General features: G+C 40.2%; 1 protein-coding gene across 6 annotated transcripts in view; it reads left to right on the top strand.

Moving 5' to 3' along the window:
• Positions 1 to 25,505, top strand: part of LOC139607860 (protocadherin-1-like) — a 195,590-nt gene that overhangs the window by 161,877 nt on the left and 8,208 nt on the right. For all 6 annotated transcript variants that reach the window (XM_071461121.1, XM_071461122.1, XM_071461120.1 and 3 more), the window contains one exon: positions 8,926 to 9,145. In XM_071461121.1, the coding sequence (XP_071317222.1) occupies positions 8,926 to 9,145 (220 nt within the window). The remainder of the gene's footprint in view (positions 1 to 8,925; positions 9,146 to 25,505) is intronic.

The raw sequence follows: 25,505 nt of genomic DNA, 5'->3' as shown, positions 1-25,505 counted from the left end.
ATAATTTTTGATAAGAGTTTGTGCTGCATAGACACAACTCTCCGCTGCCTGTGTCAGAACAAATGAAGTCATGGCAAGCCCCAGTATTATCAAACAGGTACAGGCTGGGGAAACGCTTTTGTTCCCGTCTTTCACAGGAAGAGTTATAGAGACTTTTCAGACTTCATTTTATTTTCAACGTTGTGTATAAGAGGTATTTTACACTCTCATCAGACACTAAATGAGTCTGATTTAGTTCAAACCCGTTCAGTGAAGGTGGAAGGTTTATGTGCGCTAGCTGCGGCTGTGGGACAGGATCATTGCAGGATGATGGCCCACAGCTGACAGCAGGGAACCGACCAGAATCAGTTCCATACACTCACTTCTTGTAATGGAAAAAAAACGACATCCATAGCTCAATGTGGGACAGAGGGGCTGACGGAGAGCTTTTTGTCGAAGGGTGATGCATTCACACCAGCACTCCCACATCCTGTCATATGGAATGGCGTGAACAGTCAGATTTGTCATTAGATGTGGCAGCTATATTCACACATGGTGGGTCCTGCTGCAGTAATACTTGGTTTTTATTGTGACAACATTATGGTATTTCAAGGCCAGTGCTCCCATTGAAATGATATTCTCTGTGCAAAAAAAAAAAAAAAACAAAAAACTCCACAATAGTGTGGCAGCACAGACAGTGAAGAATGTGAATTCAGTCTTGCCTATCAAGACCATTAAGGTCTATGTGATTGTTTTTTAATGCATTCACTCCAGCCTTTTTTTCTCCATTTACAGTACGCGAACAAAGGGGCTCCTGGTCTTTATCCACCCCTCACCCCCACCCCTCCCCTGTCTGATCACTTCATCCTCCACCCAAACCCATGCTGACTCCTCTGCACTCTTTCCCCCTCCCCGCCTCTCGCTTATGTTCTTCCCTCCCCCTCTCCAGCGTGTCCCCTAGTTTTCTGGTAGCTGTGTCTCTTTGATAATCCAAGACTCTTTGAAGACTCCAATTCCACGCTGCTTGCCTTGGAGCTATTGCACCTACAAAAACAACTGCGTGTGTGGGTGTGTGTGTGTGTGTGTGTGTGTGTGTGTGTGTGTGTGTGTGTGTGCATGTAGAGACAGAAAAAGAGAGAGAAGACAGAGAGAGAGAGAGCAGTAGATGGGATGAGAATGGAGGACATAATGGTGGAATGGAAAATAAAAACAGTTCCATATGCATTTCCTTTTCAACTGCTTTAGTCTTTATGGTTTTATGCTTGCTGCATACACTGAGAGGTGCACTTCTTCATTGTCATATTTGTTGGTGCAGCTCATTTTTTCTGTGCCTTCAGAGGCAGCAGCTCATTGATTCCTACATACACGCCCAAAATGCCAGAGCCAGGATGTACTCGCAAACACTGTAGCTAAATGGAAATTCTTGGTCCCACACTGGGGGAACACTCACAGGCTGTCAAAGATGCACATTTTCAAACTAATGCTACACTTTGAATAACAAAAGATGCATATATGATAGATTTACTAGACGAAACACCAGTGCACCAGGTTGAACGCGACTTCACTAAACTTAGCAGATTGTCCTGGTCTCAATGAAAAAATTATTTTCTCTGCTTCTGCCAAGTAATTAGAGAAAATTAGCTGGCTATACTTAAAATGTCACAGTGATCAAAATTAATCATTACTAAAATGTTTTCCTGCTACCCTCGCCCCCTCCACTTTGTATCGCTGTCTCCTCCTCTTACCTTTCAGTGCATCTGGCTGCTCTCTGTGACTCTTTCCCTACTTCTCCATTGTTTCAGTCTCAATCTTTAGTCCCTCTTCTTCCATCTTAGTCTCAAGCCCTCCCCTTTTTGTCTCCCGTCATTCTGCTGCTCTTTGGCAGAGGAGCTTGCCATCGGGATTTAGAAGAAATTGAATTGAATTATGAAGGAATTTCTCTGCAGTACGATTGGCATCATTTCCTCCACACAATAGAACATCATTCTCATATCTCTCAGTGTGGGGGAATGAAAATAGGCCGTGCACCATTCTTTCTCTCATCCTTTTAAATTGAATTTTTCATATCACAGGGGCACTGAGACATCAGCCGTTTCCTTTAACATGGGCAGAAAACCCATTTCATAATATCTGAGAGACACATAACTGTGATTCAATGGGAAAAGTCTGGCTTCCAGCTTCAGTACACATACGATATACCTGAGCTCAGGATTGATAAACAGGGCCACATAGGTTTCCTGCCGCTTCAAAAGTTGAGGGCATTCCAGTAGAGTATACTAGAATCGTTTGACTTTCCAACCGGTTCAAAACACTCCATTGTAAACTAAATGTAATGCAGCTCGTGTTCATATCCTCACAGATTCCTTTCTCTCCACTTGTCTGTGTCAAACATAGAGACTACACTCTTTACCCTCTGAAGCCTCCTATTTTACCAGTTTACTTTCGTTCGACGAAAAGAGGGCAATCTAACTGAGCCCTTATTTTCCACTTGCAAATTGCACCCGTTGCTATACAACATAGCAGTGATTGTGTTTATCTGGTTATTATCCCCATTCATGTGTCTTCAAAGTTATGACATTCAGGCTGTTGTTGTGCTTTGCTCCTCCAACAGAAATTTGAATATTCAGCATGTTTTCTCTGGCCACAGTGACTCACCATAAACAATACCTCTGTGTAATAAAAAATTTAAAGAAAAACATCTGGCAACAAACTAACTGTGACAAATTGCCTTTTACCCACTAGACATGGAAAATAACAATACATTTTACTTAGATACAGTGTTGGGCTACTTGCTGTATTGTTGATTATTTTTATATTTTGGAAAAATAATATTTTCAAATGACAACGAGAAACACAGTGTGTTGGGAAAGTGTTCAGACGCCTTCGATTTTGTCATAATTTTTTTTATCAAGTTAAATTATTTTTTTTCTCTCATTAATCTACACTCAGTACCCCATAATGACAAAGTGAAAACAGAATTTTAGAACTTTTGCTAATTTGTTAAAAACGGGAAAACTCAAATATCACATTGACATCAGTATTCAGACACTTTGCTTTGACACTTTAAATTTAGCTAAAGTGTCTCCCATTTCTCTTAATCATCTTTGAGCTTTTTCTACACCTTGATTGGAGTCCACCTTTGGTAAATTCAATTGATTGGACCAGATTTGAAAAGGCACACACCTGTCTGTATAAGGTCTCACAGCTGACAATGCATATCAGAGCAAAAAACAAGCCATAAGGTGGAAGGAACTGCCTGCAGAGCTCAGAGACAGGATTGCGTTGAAGCACAGATCTGGAGAAGGCTACAAAAAATAAAATCTGCTACATGAGACTGCAACATAACAAAATACGTAGCATATCATCTGTTTTTGCTGTTCTACACCAATCTAGCACATGAAGTTATGTGTCACTGGAAGAAAATGGATAACTGGTTTGATTAGAAAGGATTAGAAAATAAAAAAGGAAAAGAAAATATGAAAAGGATTATTTTATTTCATAAAATTGATGCAGTTTGACTTTGATCCAGATATATTTTAGCAAACAGTCAGACTAGAATAATAGAGATGCAATCAGAGTGGCATAAATAGGGTAACAACACTAAAAATTCAGAGGTAGTTATGAAGGATGTATTAAGATTGATATCAAAAGGAGGTACCTTTATAGAGGAACCATCAGAATATTATTGTACTTTATTATTATTGTTGTTGTTGTTGTTGTTATTATGACATCAAATTTGAGTTATATTTATTACATCTATTTTATTATTATGTTAACATTCTGTCAAACCCTGCTGCCTCTACACTATCCGAACTGTATCAAGTTTCCACCATATGTACAATCACTAAGCTGCCACTCATTGTGAAACACAGTACAAGGATTATTTCTACAAGGTAGTTCAAGCTCAGACAATGCTGTCACTAGCTTGATCACCAAATGTTCACACAAAGATCAGTCAGAACAGAAGTACAAACTTGGAAGCATGTGGCAGAGATTCAAACACTGAATCTAACTCACCTGCAACTCTGCTGGATGTCTGCTCAAAAAGAGGCAGAGAAGATGGAAAAGCTTTTCCATCTGCATAAGTACCAGCGGCCCTGTGCACTGGCAATCAGTGAGCCTTGGCTGGATGACAGGGCACCTGACGGCAGAGTGGTGTCAGGTAGCTCCAGGGCATTCACAATGGACCTAGAACTCTGTGCTATGGGAGGAGCGCAACAGCAGTGGGGTCTGCTGTCCCATCAGAAATCAGTGGTGCAAATCAGCAGCGGCAATAGAGATGCTCCACAGTCACCAAAATGCTGTTCTTGTTGCTTAGGCACAGCTATTTGCCCCAGGATTCCCTTTTTACTCCTTCATTCAAGCTGCAGGCAAATGCATTTATTTTTTATTTCAAATCCAATCTTCAGGACAGACTGTCCACACTGTTATTTGGAAGTGATTAGATATAAGTGTTAACGATAACCCATCTGTGTCAGTTGCTGTGGAAACGACACATACGCGTTTTTTTCAGTGCAGACACAAAATGGCAAGCCACAGGCTGAGTGAATAATGGAGATGTATCCTCTTCCTCTTCACACCATAGCAATATCTAGTCTCAGTGCAGAAGTCCTCCATCACACCAGACAACGTTAGTGACAGAGGCGGTTGATACATGTTTTGCTGTAGCAGCCGCAGCCAGCTAACAGGGCTAACAGCTCCCTGGACATGACGTCACTGTTATGTGTCAGATATGAAGTGATGAAAAGGACAGTTTGAAAGTCAGGTTTGTATGTATGTTGTTTGAATCTGATTTGATGAATGAAATATTCCGATGCCTCAGTGTGCCGTAAATCTGATATGGGCTGTCCATACCATAACCGGTTGTTGTTTGAAGCTATGTCATGTCATATCATGTTCTTTTAATATCTAATATGATATCTCAGAAGTTGCCAGATCAGATATTAACTGAAGTGTGGTCTTTATAATCCATTCTACTAGACTACCATTTTTTGTGCTGGCTTGGAGAAATCAGCTGAAGCATGACAGGAAGAGAAGGTGTAGCAAAAATGAAGTCAAATGTCTTTTCTTCTAGATGTTTTTATATCAAATCAATAATAATGTTAATTAACAAAGGCTACTCTCTTACCTAACAACCTCAAATACAAGCACATCAAAAGGCTTTTAATATACCTTTCTCTCTTGCTGTACCTAACATCGCCTAAGGAATGTTTAGCTTTTTGATTTGCTATATTGTCACCTAAAAATGCAGAAAAAGCCTAGCCCCCTAGTTGGAAGGCAATATGTAAGAAGGAAATATCAATCATGATCAACAGCTTTGGTAACTAATTTCTATAAGTCACAAAAGCTTTAAATCCGAGATCTTAAAATCTCAAAAAGATTTAATGGCAGTGAGATGTTAATTTAGTCTGTAAAGATATGAATCTCCTGTCTCTCTATTGTATGAATCTGTGAGTCAGCAGACAGGAAATAAAGCCGCAGGTTGTCATTCGTTGTAGGTGTGCTATTTTTTCAAGTGTATAATGCTCAAGGTATTATGCTGTAAGGGGATGGAGTAGTTAGGGTACAGATAAGTGGATGTCATTATTGTCTTTTTTATTAACTTAATGCAGTGGAGGACAGCTGGTTTGCCATTGTATAAATTGGACCCAATTGACCCAGTTTATATAACAGTGTAGGTAATTACTTTTCATTTTACACTTGACCACGAGATACCTCGTCATAACCGTCATAACCTGCGTAATGAATCAAAGAAATATCTGCATTATTATCCAACTGGTAGTTTCTCTTAATGGCTTTTTGCCACAATCAATGGAAATATTCAGCTCTAACCATTATTTTTCTGAGGCAGCAAGTTGTACTGTATGTTATATTTCTGGGAGTCCAAAAAAAAAGGGGCTCCAAAGGGCTCTTGGAGCTCTGGTTGGGCAGTAGATGATTGCTGTTTATGACTACGTTAAAATATGTCTTGGTCGTGTTGTAAAGACAGAATCCTGCTGTATCTTTCCATCTGCTTTGGGGTTGTAATAATATGCGTATAAACGAGGCCATTTTAAACCAATCTAAATGGTGTTATGTATTCAGATGTCATCATAATTGTCCCCTTTTTCATTCTCAGCCCCATAGCTTCTTACTCCTACCACAATGCCCAAACAATCCCACTCTCCCGCCTCCAGTCTCCCAGAATCTAATCCTTCTGCTTGTCCCCTCCAGCCAAAGCGGCGTCCGTGTCTGCCTGACCAACTCCCCACTCCTGCTCAGCCTCCCCTTCCATCCTTCCGTCTTGCCACATCCCTGCAGCCCCCAAGGCCTGGCAAAGGATTTGTGCTCTGACTAAAAGGAGAATCTATTTCCCATCTCTGCAGCCCTAGCTAGTTATCATACCCAGGAAACATGCTGACTCTCTGGAGTGATGCCTTGAGGAGAAGTTTAAGCAAGAATCCATATTTAAACAACTAAATGCCCCCTCACATTTAAATAGTTGTGGAGTCTCTGAGGCCTCCAATCACTTTAAGAATGCACCATTTAAAATATCCAGCTGCATGAATCAACAGCAAGTTTAATGAAATAAAACAAAGGCAATAGTAGAATAGTCTGGTGTGATGTAGGAGTTTTGTATGGAGACTTCCTGTCAAGTGCGGCCTGTTTTCACCCTGTACTATTTTCATAACTCAATGAGATTAATCAGTGTAATTTAATTTGAATGATGAATGTGTTCTTACTTTGTATTTTCAGTTCAGTGCAAAGCTGAGAAACACATTTCCACACTTAAAAATGTTTGAGTGTAGATGCACCAGTCAGAGAGCATGTTTAATAAAACACAAATGTCATATATTTACCCCCAAAACTTCTCATTGCCTGACAAGCACTAAAATCATGAAACAGTCATAATTTTTATTTTTTTTTTCAAGAATCTTTAATTTGTGCTTTTAAATTTAGCTGAAGTTCCATAAATGTTACAGGTATCTGAGAAGTCTAAGACCATTTCATGTCTGTGTACTGTGTATGATTTATAGATGCAGTGATGTAGAGGCACTACTGGGGGAAAAAAGCATGAAGGCCCCCAGACCTCAAGTAATCGTTATTTAGATGAAAGACCAAGAAATGCACCTGTGCAGTGAGAAAAATATGACTGCAATGATGGCGAGATGAACAGGTTCCTGGAAACATTTTGAAGCCCACTAATGGTATTAACAACACAGTGTTGATAGCTCTTACCTAAGCTCTAAAAGCATTTCTCAATATCTGGTGTGTATGTACTAAAAGGCTGATGGTTTGAATGATTACTAGCATGGATTTGTTTGCCAGAAAAGTGGTCGAATGGTAGAAAGCTCGGTCCTGTGGTATCGATCTGAGCTGACTCGTGCAGCAGATGCTGGCCTGTTCTGCTGTATCAGTGCTTTCCTGACTTTTACAAGAGGTGCTCGTGTGTGTGTGTGTGTGTGTGTGTGTGTGTGGGGGGGGGGGGGGGGGGGGTGCAATTGCATGTGCACTGTAAGGAGTCATCTTTCTGTTGTGGATCGGTGGTAAGTAGCCATTAGTAAACTGATCTTTGGAAGAGGAAATTTAATGGTCTCCTAACTGTATTTACAAGCCATTCAATTTGATAAAGGGTGTGATCTTGAATGATTTATTATAATGCCGCTCTGCTCCTCTTCAAGCTATCAGATTCAGGATTTCATCAGTATTTTTTATTCATTCTATTTTACTCTTTCATCCCTTTATCAAATTGCATCAGTTTATGAAAATGAAAGCAGATCTAATGATTTATTCTAATGCTGGCAAAATAGTGACTGTCATAAACTATATTTCCAGTGCTGTGTTTTTTCTTTTGGTTAGCCTTATTTAGATCTCCTTGGGACTGGTTTTTAGTTAAATTGCAGAAATATTGTCTAGCTTTCTGCTCGGTTAAACATCAAAAGCTGAGGAAAAGGGAAATATTAAAATATGGAGATAGGAAGTAGCTCACTGGGGCTACTGATTAGTGTACCAATCATTGTCATCAGAATTCATTTAACAGTGGAAGATTTAGAAAATGAAACTTTTGTCTGACTAATAATGATAATAACAGCAATAATAGTGCTTTTTTTTTTAGCATTCTCAGTCTCTGTGACCCCCTGTGACACCTACAATGAAGCTTATAATGTTTGCTCTCATGTCTGAGCTAATGCATAGATATTGCCTCCATGCATAGGAATCTCTTAAGTGTAATTACTGAAATTACTGACAATAATGCACATGGCACTTGTCCACTGTTATTTTTCAGTACGTACTGTACGTGACGTCCATCTGGAGCTCTTGATAAGATGGGAAGTGAATGTAAATACACACCATGGATCTGCACCTGCTTATGTCACATACAGTATCAATATGCCAGGATTCTTCCTGTAAAAATATACATAATATTTTCATAGACACATTAATATAAACAAGGTAAACACAGTACATCCTCTCATTTATTATACACCGCACTGCATTTGAATTATTCTACACATATACAGGAGAGTATCATAGAGAATATTTGAACACATGCCCCGTATTGAGATATTTAAATTTTGTGATAAAGAGATATTTTTAATGTTGTATGTGTTTTTTTTTTTGTCTCAATTTATTCAATTTCTGCTGGTGCTAATTTGCACACTTATTATTGGAGGCCATAACCTCACTGCGTTCATATATTTCTACCTTATATATTCTTCAGAATAATGATAGTGCAAAGGGCTATTTAATATTTAAGAGTGTTTAATATTTAATACTATTTTCTGACTTTTGAAGAGTGAATATTAGGAGGCCAGCATAATTCAGACAGTAGTCTTGAATTGAGGACTGTTGGGCTGTAACTGTTACAACCCGAGCTGAACCACCAAACAAAGAAAAAATAAAGAGTTTTTGAAAAATACTTTCCTTGCTGTGAAGAAACTCATCTGTTGTCTCTGTGTTTTTTAGCATCCCCATCGGCGAGTGACCTTCTCCACCACCAACCCTGTGCAGGACCTGCAGGACGCCTCTCAGCACAGCTACTATGACAGCGGTTTGGAGGAATCGGAGACTCCCAGCAGCAAGTCATCGTCTGGTCCTCGCATCGGACCCCTGACCCTGCCTGAGGACCACTACGAGAGAACCACTCCAGATGGCAGCATTGGAGAGACCGAACACCCTGAAAACGGTACAATGACAATCCCCTCCTTTCTGTCGTGCTCTCTATGAATATGTATTTAAATGTAAATGCCTTTAATAGGCTGTCGGTGTGTGTGCGGTGTTGTTGCCAATGGGGACATTTCTAGGAGATTTGTTTGTGCTCTGTGGCCATTTTACAGTGGAAATGTTGTGGCACCCGTGACGCTGACTTGCTGTGTTTGTCGATGACTGTGTGAAATGTTATTGGTTTTTAAGCAGATCTGTGCTTGTGTAGGCGTTTGCGTGGGCATGTGTGTAGGTGTGCGCAGGCATGTGTGTGTGTGTGGTATCAGGGCCGGAGTTAACAGTGTTTCCATCCTCCTCATCAGCAGGTCCTCTGTCAGACATCCTTAATGACCCTCTCTCACAAGTGTGCTAATTAAAAAGCCCAACTAATGGAGCATTTGCCCTCTAAATAAATCTGAACCATGACATCTGTGCAGACAACACTATGTTTACTCTAAGCATTTCCTTGCCTCCAGTTGGACCCAAGTTGCACTGCGGCTTAGGTCTGCACGAGCCATAATTTCTAGGCACAGTAATCAATCCACAGGGTGACCACTGTTCTGTCTCAGCACAGGTCCATATTAGAAAAAAAGCCCCAGCCAACACTGTACCTGCCATGCAACTGCCAACAATTTTGCTGCCTTAAGCTGCCAAACATAATTCATTATGTCTCTTGCAACACACTATGATAAGAGATTCACATGGTGCATTTTGAGCTATTATAGTATTTTTGCATTGCACCGCTCTCTGTATTAGACACTTTTACATGAAGATATTTCACTGCTCACCATGAACGTCTCGCTTTTCTTCTTATATTTGTAGATCATTAGTTTGTTATATTAAAGTCTGGTTTTTATATCCGCTTTTTGTGCATGGGGTATGGATTTTAGAGGTGAGTAATAAGGCTTTTACTGCCCTGTGCAAAATGGGGCATGTATCAGCCAGGACTTGCTAGAACAGTTACTTTGTCACAGTCTCAGTGAAAAAATACACAGATGTATCTTTTGTCAATGGGACTGTACATTGCAAGTGCAGAGACATTTCTCCCATTTTTTTTTTTTAGGAGAGAAAAAAAAGCCTATTTCAGTCTCAAGTACTCCCAGTAGCAAAACCTCACAGTATCAAAGGCTAAAATGTGTCACCGTCACGCCAAAATAGCAGATGACAAAGTTCTATTATTAGTATAGTGTCTTGCATTGTGATGCATTGCCTCTTTACTAGACAATTGTGTTGGATCTCATTAGCATGCTTATTCATCTCTATTGCAAATGTTTATTGTTTATTTGTTTATGTCAATTAGTGACGCCATATTTCAAGAGCAAGAAGGGGGTGGTGGGTGTGTAGAAGATTATAAGTCCTGCCAATATTGCAGTTCCCTCTGGCCTTATAGAGGTCAGAAATTGCTTAACATCACATTTAATAAATAGTTTTTTATAGTACAAAGGCTAGCTGTTTGTAGCCCAGGAGCCAACAGTTGAGTATTTCCATTTGCTCACTACACTGTGTATAAAATATGCAATTTATTTTTCTTTTTTTCATTTGTTGTACCTGTTTATTGTGTTTTTCACATCTGCAGAACACAGGTTTTTGTCAGACAGGGTGCTCTTTGTTGTCAGCAGCAGGAGAGCAAGATTGGGAGTGGAGATGGAGCAGTTAAAGAATGAAAAGATGGCACAAGATGGGGGAGATGTTAGATTGTGACAGGGAGCGGGGACTAAGAGTCTCTGACAAGTAAGCAAAGCCCATAGGATGAGCCCAGAGGGCCGGAAGATGCAAAGATGAACCGCTAACTGAGGATAGACCTAATTAAAATGTGATTCCCACTTCAGGGAGATAACAGAGAGCCCACATAAAATGAAAGATTAGACAGAAAAATCAAACCAGACAGAGGAATTCCTCCCCAGCTCCACCTGAATAGTGACGTGAAGTCTTTTTTTTAAGTCTTTGAGTGACAGAGTGACAGGTTGTACTGGTGCGGAGCTTTATTCATTGCAGTGGAGATGAGTGACAGGCAAAAAATGGGGAGGTGAGCATGATGTGTCATTCCATTTAAGTTGGATAAAACGCAGTATATGAACCCCAGACTGTCAGCCTTTGCATCACTGGGCCCCGGAAATATCGACATGGATGTGTTTTGTTATACAAGTTGAACTTTGGCAGTGCCGAATCTACATTTTGAGCGAGTGTCAGTGGCCTACAGTGGAAAGTGATGTTTGGTTCATGATCCATTTTAGTTTAGCTGTTTGCTGAAATTATGGTATCGCTCAGACTTTAACTGTATTAGACTGGAAGTAGGTCAGCTGCTGGAGTCTGGACTGGATGGACGTCCCAGTGCGGATACATCCCAGTCTGTGCAGTTTCTTTATTCAAGGCATGCTAATATTAAGAATATTAATTCTAGGGGTTGTCATGTATATAACATGCTGTGTATATAATTATTAATTATCATCATTTATTAATTTGTATTAGCTGTAATTTTCATTGTTGTTCTATGTTTGCTGGCTCACAGACTGAAGAATCATGACATCAGTTTATTAGACTGGGTGGCAGAGAGGAAAGGGTCTGTGTGGTCTCTCAGAGTGTTTCTGGTTCACTGAAGTAGACATCAACATATTCCCTCGTGGTGCTTGGCTTTGGAATTAAGAGTAGTTTCAAACTCCAGTAATAAAATTTCTGATATATGACATGTATGCTGCCTGATCTGCAGCAATTAATTTCTGGAGTTCCTTTTTTCGTATGCCTGAGCAGCTGCTCCCTCCTCCCACTTTTTTTAAATTCTTATCTTCAGGCTGTGTTAGAGTGCACTCCATTTCAGTTTCCCCATGTGTATTTTTCACTCTTGTGTTCACACGTGTAGCATGCACATTGCTCTACTGTTGGTTAATCTCATCAGAGATGTTTATCCATCAGATGCACATGTGTGTGTCCGCGTGTGCACCTGCATGCATGCATGTATTTGTTTGCATTGCTGTGTGTTGCATCACACCCCAAATCTCTAAATCATTTTGATTACGGTGCTGTTTTACTTTAATAGACTCTCATCATAATCACTGAGCTCTGTAATTCTCTTTAAATTGATTGCTGTAGACAGCATGAAAACTGCTTATCTTGTATGTCTGGTTGCTGTCAAGATGCATGATTTGTCCTCCACAGTGAAATCAGATGAAGGCGGGTTTACCCCATCTGTCCATCTCTCTGTATCTCAGACACTGGTGGCCAGATTTTGAATAGTGGTCATAGCAAAGTCATTTACAGTGCTTGTTACATGGATGTAGGAGGAGGATGGAACAAACCAAAACAAAAGAAAGCAAACAAAAAAGTGTGAATGCTATTTCTTGTATTTATATATTTATATAAATTAAGCTAATAACACATCATGGGATTGGTTATAGGGCTTTCCAGTTTAATTGTAGTCTAGTAAAACCAATAACAAATGCATGTAAATTGTGGTATCATTAATACACTATGTCTTAAAAGTTTTTGTTAGTAGAAACCTGGTACTTATGATAGATAAATATTGTATTTGCTCCTTCACTACTGCTTTATCTTTGACTGATATTGAGAAGTGTATGTTCAGGGGAATACTGTTCACATATGATAACAGACATTGGATTTTTTTTTTTACCCGAAAAGCTGTTTTTACAGCTCTGTAGTACTGTGTGCAGGCCTTCCTCTCATACTGCAGGTATAATTCTACCAATCAGGGGGTAGGGTATTAAGTATGAACTATTATTCATATCAGATAGCAGTCACATATGATGATCAGACCAATTTAATTATCTATAATCCCTAAATTGACTCAGTTTGATTTTGTTTCATAAAGTCTCTTAATTCATTCCATCAGTTATATTTCATAACAAAGACAAACTGATGAAAACTGTTTTTTTTTTTCTTTAATTATTTTATTTTATTTTATTTTATTTTATTGTATCTTACCTACACCTGCCCAAGCCAGTGAGCGTATTTTGAGCCCCAGCTCACACAAATTGTTTAACCTCCTTCTGCCCCAGAGTAAGGGGTTATGAGTCATCCGGGACTCACGATAGCTCCCTTCTCTCTTCTTGGGACACAAGTTTGACCGGTAATCCTGTCATGTCCAGTCCAACCTAGACAATAATCACTCTTCTGGGGATCAGTGGTTAGGCATCTTGGCTGTGATACGAAGGCTAGCACCAATAGGACACAGGTGGATTGAAGACAGGTACCGGTCTCACACACACACACACACACACACGCACACTCAACTGACCACAGATGGAGGAATTTTGAAGTGGCCACTTGCCCAGTGAGAGGTTTTCCTGTGTCTTCCACTGTACGCACTCTCTGCCATATGGGCTATGTAGAAGGGTGAGATAAAATGATATAAATGCCATTTGCATGATAATACAGTTCTTTAGTAATGCTGTCTGATTTTCCTGCCTTAGATCTCTCAGATGATGCATGTCCGCCGTATATTTGTTCTTTTTGAACTCCTGTCAGGGATTTTCCTCTGCTTTCAGGGCTTGCCATGTCAATATCAGACAGGGCACCACCATTTTAGCCATTACTGCTTCAACATCACAAGTTCCCTCTGTGTATCTGGTTTGTTTATATACAACATGAGAAACATTTCAAACAAAGAAAGATGTGGAGACAGTCGTTGTGCAGAATGAGAGTCGGAACGTCAACTTAATGGGGTTTGTTTCTCCTATGAGTGCCAGATTGGGCCCCTGCCCGGGCACCAATATAGTGTACTGATGCAAGGGTGTGGGTTTCCTAAAGCAGATGTCAATGTGCCTTGTCAGAGTCCCTAGTTTTGAGTTGAGTGGACAATGCCAGCCTGTACCAGCATAGAGGCCAGCCACTGCTGGAATTGCTGCCACCCGAGAAGGGGCAGGTCATGGGACTGGCAGTTTTGTGGAGGCTTCTGTGGAAAAGAAGTCCTTATAAGTGGTCCCCTGAGGCAAGTTGTCATGAGTAATACACCTATAATCCCGAGCTCATTCTAGCACATGCATTATGTTCTGCTCACATCAGCTGCTGCTGTTTGTAACCCCCACCCCCAAATTATTTGTATTTTTATTCTGGAGCAAATAGGTCACTGGAAGAGCCTAACTGGAGCAGAATTAAACTCTCTAACCTGGATTAGCTATGACACTGTGGACAATGGTTTACTATAGCAATGACTTCATGGGACAATGCAGCTGAATCCTAAATGGAGCCAACGATGTGTCAACTCGTCACAGTTTTGAATGTGTCTTGATTTCCATTCGCCCAATTTGAATCTGAAAATGTGCTCTCGCTTCTGTGATCACTAACAATACGACCTACACACTCATCCAAAACTCTGGCTGCACGCATTACAGTGTTTGTCAAATGACTTCTGATAGGCCAGACCTTTGAACAGGGCAATGTGAGACAAAAGACATGGTATCAGAGCTCAGACCATTAACTGCAGCAAAGTATGGAATTGGTTTATTGTCTTTTAGAGTGAACTGACTTCTTGCTGTGTGGCAGAGATTGCAGCTACATGTGAAATCTAGATGGAAGCAGAACAGAAGTCCCATTATCTCAATAAATCTACCCCTTGCATTCAATTTCATACTACCTTCTTTGACACATAAAAGTGATTTCTCTGTAGTTTCATCATTGTGTCCATCTGACTGGAGGACTACACTGATAAAAGCATGTGTTTGTCATGACCTGAAATTTATTTAGACTTGAGCATTTACAGTCTGAATATATGTTTTGTGTTGTGGTGCTATATATAAATATAACATACTGTGTATATTATACAGTGTGATGTAGGAATGAGGAAAAACACACATAACGGAGAAAATGACATTTAGATAATTAAACATGAACTCAAATGTTGTCTAAATAATGAAAAAGAGGAAAGCAAAAATCATAACAGATTTATTAGATGATTTCTGAAACATTTTCTGAGGACAGATTCCCAGTCCTCTTCATTTTAATTGAGGTCTACACAAGCTACGCAGCTCTATCTGCATGTGTATAACATGGATGAAAACCCAGATGAGTGTTCTGAATTATGCACAGAAAGAAAAGTACACACATATAAGCACACATTAGGTTCCATAAATAGTGCTTTTAACGCCATTGCTGCCACAATGTCCGGTTTTAGCACTAAGCTTGGAAAATGAATGAGTGAGCCAGTATGCCTAAGCCAGTATCCCTAAGCTTTAGATGTGCTCATGTATTACTCTAACAAAAGTGGATGGTTCTCAGTACTTAGGCAAAAATTGGATAGTACACTGCCTACTCTTGCCACGCCATCGAGTCTGGGCAATAGCATGCTGAAACAGCAGGTTCGGAGGTGGTAATGTGTGAAACACAGGCTTGAGAGTACAAGTATATAAAGACACATGGAGAAAAATTTCTTAATTACCCCGGTGTCACTCATTGCCATAAAAGACACTCCTTTTAGCAGTGTCCGCTGGCAGGTCCATGGGATCTTGAGTCGAAACTTTAAGGATAATTACGGAGGCAGAAATAGAAAGAGGTGGTACAGCTCTGCTGCTCTCAGTGGGTTTTACCCAGTCTCACCCCAGATGTGATTCGTAGAGCAGGTAGAGCGATGTGAATCGGGGAGGGGATGCTGGCTAGGGGCCAGATCCACTTCAACCTCAGTTGGTCGGGCAGCTCAAGCCGGCATCAGAGAAAGGCCCTGGGGGTCATCTCTCCATCATAGTGTGATGGGGACCGAGAGCCGCTGAACCTCCCTCTAACTAGTGTTCTGCCCTTCAATGATGGATGGCACTTGAGGGACTGGAATTGTACTGTATGGGTCTGACATGCATTTCCTTATTTCCAGTGAGTCACAGAGGAATGAAGCCGCTCTAGCTTTAAGGCTTTCTCACAGTCAGTTGAGGATATCTTAGGATTCACTGCAGTTAAAGGACATTACAAACTGAGGACTATGTCTTGTGAAACTGAAAATGGCCTCTCTACTCTTAAGTAGAGAGCAGCGGTACATTTTTTGTTTGTTTGTTTGTTTGTTTGTTTACAAATGGAAATAATCATCCTGGTGACACAATCAATTCTTAATTTGCAGTTTTGTGTTAACATGGTATATCATGCAGTCAATATCCTACACGCCCTAAGCTAAGCAAAAATTACTTGTCTTGATTATGGCCAAGCATGTTTCAGTATTATTCATTTTAAGTGATATAACTAACATTTTACTTCCCTATTACATAAAATCATCTACATGTTTTTACTGTGGCTTGACAGCATTTTTGATCAATACCACATCTAAATGATAATTTTCGCCAGTTCTGAAAATTTCTGCGTTTCAAAACTGACTTTAAAACTCGTTTTCTGATGCGAGGCATCCCTAAAGAGCCCTTGTTCTCGAGCCAAAAGTAGAGTAATTCAGAGAGAATATTGCATGACGATGTAGCTTGTTTCCACCACGAATTTCTCTCCTAATTAAAGAGCAGACTTCACTTCATTGTGAAATTGTGACCAATTTTTGTTTGTTCCATATGACAGCGCTGTGACACAGGCAATCATCATGAGATTCCTTGGTCACCATCAGAGGTCCATCGTATTTAGAGCAATTATCTGGATGTTTTTTTTTCACTTTACCTTTGGGTTACTTCATCTCAGATGGTCATGTTGCAAGGCCCCAACACTTGTCACTCATCTTGATGAAGTGTCTACTTTGAAGCAGTATCTAGCCTGGAGATGAGGTACCCATCAAACATGCAGCCACCACAGGCACTGAAAAAACAGATGGCGAGAGCAGACACTGTCATAAAAAAAAAGTGACAGCGATGTTTACTCTTGTTGTGCATTTGCTGTATTTTTTTTTCCACCTCTTATTGCTTCCCTGCTTTGTTGTTGCTATTGCTATGGCTCCCTTGCACTTGATTGCTCCAGTGTAGCTCACCACTAGCACAGTGAATGTGCCCAGTTTGTTATAAAACCATCTTTCTACATTTATGCCGAACGTTGAGATTGAACCGTGCACATCCAGGGTCACAGACAGACCCAGACTACGGCTCTGTGTCCGTGACCTCATTTACCCATCCTTTCATTAAATTTTCATTTTATTATCTCATAATGCAGTGAATGTCCTGTCCGTTTATGTTATTTTAAAGTGATAAAACATTTATATGGCTCTTTTATGCCCTTTTAATACACAAGACAGCACTAAAGTGCAGGTGTAGTCCTCATTCAATTAACAAAAACACGTGGCATCCCAGATATGCCCAAGTGCTCCTGACCCACACCCCAACCCCCACCCCCCATTCATTCTCATATCAAAGGTGTTATAGTGCTCAGTGATTATTTGAGTCGGAGGGTTTTAACAACTTCAAAGAACATGAATGTTGACCCTTCTTCACTATGCTAAAGCTTATAGAAATCAATCAAACACAAGCAGCTGAAAGCAATAAATTACTTAGGAACAACAAGGAGGGAGGAATCATGCTGGCCTCAGAAGCCAAGATGATGACCCCCTGCTGCCTTCTGTGTTTTGCGTTTCTCCCTAAGTCGATATTTAAAGACTGAAATTTGCAGTTTCCCTTAATAATTATATATTCAATCATGTTCTTGATTCCTTGTGATATTTTCTTCCCTTCCCTTAATCAAAGCCTTGTCAGAAAAGCTACCGTCTGGCAGAGGGTATAGACGGCCAGAGCAGCACTGGGAGATTGCTGCAGTTTTTTTCTTGTTGCCTCTCTCTGCTACACAAAAGGCAATTTTCATAATTCATCATGTTGTAAATTTGAATTGTCCTGCTCCAAATGCATAGCTGTATTGTTCCGAGCATTGTGGGCTTTCCATCTGACTGCATTAGTATGCTGACTTTCCCAGTGAATTGTCAGTCATGCAGCAACTCTCTGTCCACTGACAACGTTCAAATAAAGCTCTGCCTCTCCAGGGTCATTATTTACCCGCTGTATGGACCGCTTACATGATTCTAAAGATCAGATTTTGTGAGATTATGTTGAAGTTTGTCCACACTTGGCATGATGATGCACCACCTGTGACTGTATTATTTAAATCTCTGTGTATTAGCTTTTACTGGAGATATCTCTTTATATCACTTGTCCTCATATATGCATTTTGTCTGGAATACATCCAGGCGACAGTACTCTGATATCAATCTGAGCCTGACCACTTAGCTGTTGGTTTGAGGATATAGTGTATGATCAAATGATAAAAGTTCTGCTGGAAAAACCATGGCCACGGGCAAGGCTATGTATCCTAAACATAGAATAATGTTGAGGTTATGCCACTACAGAGTAGAGAAACATGTTTTTAACATTTCTATTTTCTATTCAGATGTCTCTGCAGGTGGAGTCTAATTAGCAGCTAATGTTAGCTCTCCCAAGTCAACCGTGTCTCAGTGCAGACCATGGACATCAAAGGCAGAATTAGCAAAGAGATAACATCTTGATCGAAGGGGTAGGAAGAACAACAAATAGATCATGGGAGACATCCGTTCTTCGTGTCAATAAGATCAATGAGTGAAAGATAGCGAGTACGAAAGTGCTACATTGGAATGAACTCCACAGGGGAAATCCTAAGAGATAAATAATTCCTTTTTTGATAGTTAGAGCTGTAGATCAAATGTAAAGGAGATTTTCATTTTGTTGTCAATGAAAATAAAATTGGTGCTGACTCATATCCACATTATTAGGCGAGTGATATTGAATCTGTATATATTTAGTACTTAATTTAATTCACCCCTCAACTCATGTAAAAACTAAAAAAAAAAAAAATCATATTTAAACGAAGAAAGTTAATTTTAAATCAAGAAAGTTAATTCTGTAATGGGTTAGATGGAGGCAGTTAGCATGTGGCCGACAAATAAAGATAAAAGCAGTAACGACCTGAGTAGAAAAGCCCATTACTGTAAGTGTTCCGAGGAAAATTCAGTTTGAGGAAATTAACAGCTTAAATACAATGGACATTAACAATAGGATCAACTGTTTCCCTTTCTTTTCTGCTCTTACAAAAGGAAAAATCCTCTACCTGCTAGTATGAGGGCATGGAGGTACAAAGGGCCATATAGTGCCGATGTGAAAGCCTAAAGCAGGAAGAAAGCCTCAGAGGCATGTACCAAGAAAGAGACATTCAGACAAGCAGGAGAAAGGAGGTTTATGTGTGTATATTTGGTGTTAATTTTTCTCAGCTCCATCCATCTTCACTTCCAAGCTCAGAGCTGTCACCAGTTGTTAAGTAAAAAACAAAGCGTGTATGTTTTTTATTGGCTAAACAGTCAGAAACATTCTGCTGCTGCTTGCTGACATACACATCCACTCACAGTAGAATTTAGCAAAGCATAGTCAGTCAACTTGTTCAGCTATATATGTATTCTTAACATTTTCTAAACAAGTTTGTCTCAAACTGATGAATGCTCTGTTGTCTTCTTCCCATACCTTGGTGGAATCTGTAATGGAGGTAAACTTAATGGCGAAAAATCAAAGAAAACAAATCATCAGACTATTGAGCATCCAGTCACAACCCCACACCACAGGGTTTTAGTCTACTTTTCTTTGAGCTTTTCTAATTAAATTACACCCAAAACTGAAAGAGAAAAGAGAATCAGCTTAGTTGGTTAAGTATGTTTGTGTATATAAGACATTTGAGTCCAGTTTTCAGTGGCTCTCGATGTTCCTATACACAGTACACAGTACCAGTAACAATGTCTGGGGAGATGCACATGGACATAGAGCAAAATAGAGGATAACAAAGCTGAACAAAGATAAATAAAATACAATCCAGTAGGGGAAAAAGCAAAACAATGAAAACAACATAAAATGTCTATATACAGGTCAACCAGTAGGAAACAGTGTTGAAGGTGTCGGAGAGTGCAAGGAGTGCTGAAATGGATATCGAGTGGGTAGTGTAATAAGTTTCTTACATATACAGTAGGTGGTTATGTACAGTATGGGCACATATACATATCTATATGCGATATATGTATTTATATTTAACAATTGATAGATGATACACATGTTAGTGCACAGTGTGAGTTTAAACCTAATATAATGTTTTAGTATCACTGGGTTATTACAGAGACTGTTTTTGATATCACATGACTGATTAAGTGTTCAACGGTGATGCTGTGCCGTGCAGTGTTCTACAGAGGCAGGACTTTGAACAGGTTATGTCCATGGTGTTATGGGACTGCAGTGATGTTTCCTGTCCACTTTCTGACTCTGCAGGTGTACAAGTCCTGAGTGGTGGGCAGGTTGGCACCAGTGATCTTTTCTGCAGTCTTGACTGTCCATTGTTGCGAGAGATGTTTTGATCCCATTTTTTTCTTCCCAATACCAATTCCTGTACCTGAACTTGTGTATTGGCTGATACCAAGTACTAATCCGATACTGTTGCGTCAAAAAAAATTGTTGTGGGTTAGACCCTTTGTAAAACATGAATGCCATAGAATCTCTCTTTTATTATCTAATTTGACTGTCAGTGATTTTTAAAAAAATCTTGGAATGAATAACAATTTCTTTAGAAAAAAATTAAAGTATCGCCACAATTTAGCAATATAAGACATTTAAATTTTTAAATAGTACAATAACAGTATACAACTTCCTTTGCAGGTAACTGTTTTAGAGTGGTGACAAAGAATTAATTTTTGGTAAAAAGTGTAACATAAGCCCTTAGCAAAACATCAGCAATTGCAAATTACATAGTGCATGGACTCCTGTACCCAACGAATCCTGATCCTGTATTTTAGGCCGTATCAGTGGCATTTCTGTTACTAGTATCAGAATTGAACAACTCTAATGGTTTCCACAGCTGACAGAGTGCTGACAAATATGGTGAGGGGGGAGCAGTAGATGGGGGGGGGGGGGGGGGGGGGGGGGGGGGGGGTCATCTCATCTCCAGTTTTTCTCCAGATGTTCAGCTCCGGGTTGTTTGACCGCACCAGAGGGCCAGCTGTATGCTGACTCATCACTGTCTCGGATGAGGCCGATGACTGTTGTGTCATCTGCAATTTTCAGGAGTATAACAGATGGGTCTCCTGAGGTGCAGTTGTTTGTGTAGAGTGAGAAGAGCAGTGGGGAGAGCTGACATCCCTGGGGGGTGCCAGAGCTGACTGTCCGGGTGCTGGGTGTGATTCTCCCCAGCCTCACCTGCTGCCTCTGGTCTGTCAGGAAGCTGGTGATCCCCTGGCAGGTGGAGGCTGGCACAGTGAGCTGGGTGAGTTTTCAGAGGAGGATGAAGTCCACTAACATCTTTGCATATGTTCCAGGGGTGTTGAGGTGATGCAGGATTATTGCAGTCCAATGTTGACTGCAACATCCACTGACTTATTTGGAGGGGGTCTGCAGGGGGTCCAGCAGGGTGGCCTGTGATGTCCTTTAGGTGCGTCTGCAAAAGTCTCTCAAAGGACTTTATGACCGCAGGCGTCAGGGCAGTAGACCTTTAGGCACTGAGTCCTGTGATGGAGGATTTCTTTGGGACTGGGATGATTTTGGAGCCTTTGAAACCGGAGGGGACTTAAGACAGCTCCAGAAATCTGTTGAAGATGTGAGTGAAGATGTGGGTCAGCTGGTAAGTGCAGACTTTCAGACAGGAGGGTAACACACCGTTTGGGCCTGGTGCCTTCCTGAGGGGGAACAGAGAAGAGAGTTCTTTAATATGGTATAGCAGTGGTGTGTTTTTCCTTGGTGGGACATTTAATATGTCGTCTGTATTTTTGTCATCTGTTTGTGGCTGAAGTTTGCTCCGTTAAAGTCACCTAAAATAATCAGGAGGGAGTGTGGTTGTTTATGTTCCATGCTGATTATCTGCTCACTCAGGTATTGTAACACCTCACTAGGCCTGAGGTGGGATGTAAACATTGATCAGAATAAAAGAGGAAGAGGTTTACAATTTGTGGACGAGAGTTTCTAAGTTGTGACTGCACATATTTCTTAACACTGCAGCATCTATACACCAACCTTCATAATGTGAAAGCAGATTCCACCTCCCCTTGTTTTCCTCGATCGCTGTGTTATGCACTCTGCTCGGTGGAGATGAGAACCAGGCAGCCGTAATGAGCTGTCCAGGATGGATTCACCGAGCCAGCTTTCAGTGAAGCACAAGGCAGCCAAGCGTGAAAAGTCCGAGTTTGTCCTGTTGATGAGCGGTAGTTCATTCTCTTTTGTTGGCTAGAGAACGGGGGTTCGCCAGGTGATTGGACAGAAGCAGCATTTTAAGTCCCCACTGTCTTAACTTCACCGGCGCACTTTCCCTGCCTGTGTCTCTTCGTCAACCCATAGAGAGTTGATGCTCCGCTGACCAAAATCTCCACAAACCTTTCTGCATTCTAAGATGAACATGGGTGAAAAATTGTATGGAGTGGACTGTCAGATATTCAGCGCTTCAGAAATAGGAAATGCATGGTTTCTTATTTCAGGAGTGAGAGAAAGAAAGACAGAAGGAGCAGAGTGGGCCTAGATGTAATTATGAAATCAGGTTATGACATGGCTACCATTAATATAAGATTACAGGAACAGTAACCTACGTTGTTAATGCCGTCATTTTCCTCATTATTCAATTAATTATAGCAATTAAATATTGTAATAGTATAAATTATGATTGTATTTTCTTGACTCATGACTAATCATTAATACTGTATGTTTACTATCCATATATGATCATATGGAACACGTATACTAACTACTGACTGTGTACTAACTGCACTATTACTACATTATAATCAGCATCTCTATGTGAAGTATTACATTCCACATCAACTGTGGCATGGCCCACAGTAAAGATTTAAATTAACTGCATTAATAAAATACCTGCATTGGCCCAAGGAACAAATGCAAATTTCTAAATTTAGGCACTGATGTCTAACAAATGCATTTCAACCTCAACAAGCACATTCTACTCTGAGTCCCCGAAGCCCTCTCTGCATGAATATAAGATTGAACGCAGCATATAGAGTAACACTGTTTATTATCCAAGCTGACTGCTGTAATGAAAGATTTAGGTAAAATGATGTGGGCAGCTTTACTTCTCAAGGTAAAGTTAAGTTAAACAGTAGGTCAAGATATACTAGACTAAAGGCTGAATGGATAAGTAATTTATCCATCTGCATTATTATTAAATATTTAGTATAATCACAATGTTTGTGGCTGACTGACTGAGTGATAGAGTTGAGTAATCGTTGTTCCACCATTGGTCAGCCGAATGCCACATGAGAGACTCATGTGGCACTGAGAGCTTCCCCATTGGCTGTTGCCCTTTCAAAATAAATTAGCACAAACAGTTTGTATTAGGTGGCATTTCCAGCCTGCAGTGTTGCCAGCTTAGTGCATTTGTTGCTTGATTTAGACTTTTTTTCAAAAAAGACTTTTTGGAAAAACCTTTCCTACTTAGAAGAAAACTACAGCCACTACAGCGCTGTCTTTGTCTTTAATTTATCTGTTCTGTGATGTTGTCAGATGATGCTGATGGATGATGATGTTATAAAATCAGGATTTTAGCAGTAGAGCAGCAACTTGGGAAAGTTTGGAAGCTAACATGTAGTCCTAGTAGGCCACGTTTCAGTCTCTATTTCATTCTTGTTCCTGAGAGCAAAAACAGAAAAACATGTGAATGAGAACAGCTTTATTAGGAATGTGGCTGTATTGAAATAATGTAAATGTGAGCACAGAGAGTAGCAGAGAAGCAAACAGATAAAAAGCTGAAACATCCGACACTAAGCAGAATGATAATAGGACATGATGACATCACAACATCTTTACAGCAGTTCCACAACAGTTTTCAACTACATCCTCAATTTTGCACATTGACCATACATGGTCCAGCTATATACTAGGACCTAGTCTTGTTTGTCAAGTCAATCGAGGAACAGTCTTGAAACTGGACTTAGATGATAAACATAAACCTGAATCTCTTATGTTCATGAAAAATAATTTTAATTAATTTTTTTTCGGCATTGGCAGCCGCTGCGGATCAATACTCTGTTGTTAAAGTTCAGAATGCAATTTCCAGTCAGTAATTGGCCAGCAAGCCTGACATATTGTTGTGGGCAGAGGCATGAAGCTGTTCTCTACACAAGCATTTCACAAGCACCTCTGTGTGCCAACAAACGATTATATTACTTACAAAAGCAACTATATTAAGATTTTGCCCTGTTTCCTCACATTCCTCCACCAATGTTTTGAATCCGTTTTATCCGACAATGCCCTGTCTGTGTCACAGTTTGACAAAGCCTTAGCATTGGTTGACATATCACACCACATATCAACTTCTCAATTGGAGGAGCTGGTGCATAGCGTGATCTGTCAGCAGGTGCTACGGCTTTGTCAAATGCTGTGATACAAAAGGCAGTCTTCAAATAAAGGAACTCTGAGACAAAATGGTGGATGGTGAGAGAACTGACAGGAGGTGTACCATCACCCACTGAACCATCTACAGCGGCTTTCCCTGACAGGCCTCTGGCCGACAAGTCCACTCATCAGCCTTTGTCAGCAAGCGGCTCGCCTGCTTGAGAAGCCTAGAATTCAGACCTTTCTGAATCTGTGAGGGAGACTTTGAGATGTGCCTTAAACTTTGGTACCAAATTTCTACCCTGGCACCGTCTTCTGTAGACTCAGTTATTTACCTGCTTCCACAACAACATTTTACATTTACACCGAGAGACCAAACAGAGACAGAATTATTTCCATGATGCATGTATTTTCATTTTGTCATGAAACTAAAGAAACGAAAACATCAATTAACAATTTCATTTTTAATAGGGCTTTAAAAACAAACGTATCCAACAAGGCTGTCTATGAAGGCAGGCAATGCTATGTGTGTGAACTATTGTACACAGAGCATGCTTTGGAATTAATTGGCATAGCAATTACCTGCAGAATAACACCACAGTATTTTAACTAAATGGTTAACTGCAGCATTATCTCACGTCACACTTTCTGTAAAGGCAAGGTGACAAAGCCTTCAAGCCTACACATTGTAATTTTGCTCCTGAGATGTGAAAGTGTGCGTCTAGGGTTTGTATTCCATTGTACTGCGCAAGGAAAACGTGCGTGTCAACACAGTGTTTGTGTGCTTGCAGCAAGTTTTCCTCTCTTAAAAATGCACCTCTGGAGGAAAAAGAGGCTTGTTTTTGGTAGATTCTGCTTACAGTGAGAAAGTGTTCTGAGCACTTGAATAACAAGACTTGACATGTCATAGCTAAAGAAATACAAAACCCCGGTTTCTTTTTGTTTTTCCTCACGGAGGATGACAACCACAGAATACATTCACACAGTTATTATACTGATAGCCAGCACTAGTCTCTAATGTCTGCTCAGATGTGGGATATTTCTTCTTTTTCCTTTTGTTTCTTGGAACTTTTTAGTCATTTACCACATAAACTGTTTGCAGGG

Source organism: Trachinotus anak, unplaced genomic scaffold, assembly GCF_046630095.1.
Source record: "Trachinotus anak isolate AG129_WGS33_773 ecotype Australia unplaced genomic scaffold, CSIRO_AGI_Tana_v1 ptg000024l, whole genome shotgun sequence".
Lineage (NCBI taxonomy): Eukaryota > Metazoa > Chordata > Actinopteri > Carangiformes > Carangidae > Trachinotus > Trachinotus anak.
Note: the sequence above shows the minus strand (reverse complement) of the source record. Positions and strands in the feature narration are given on the sequence as shown.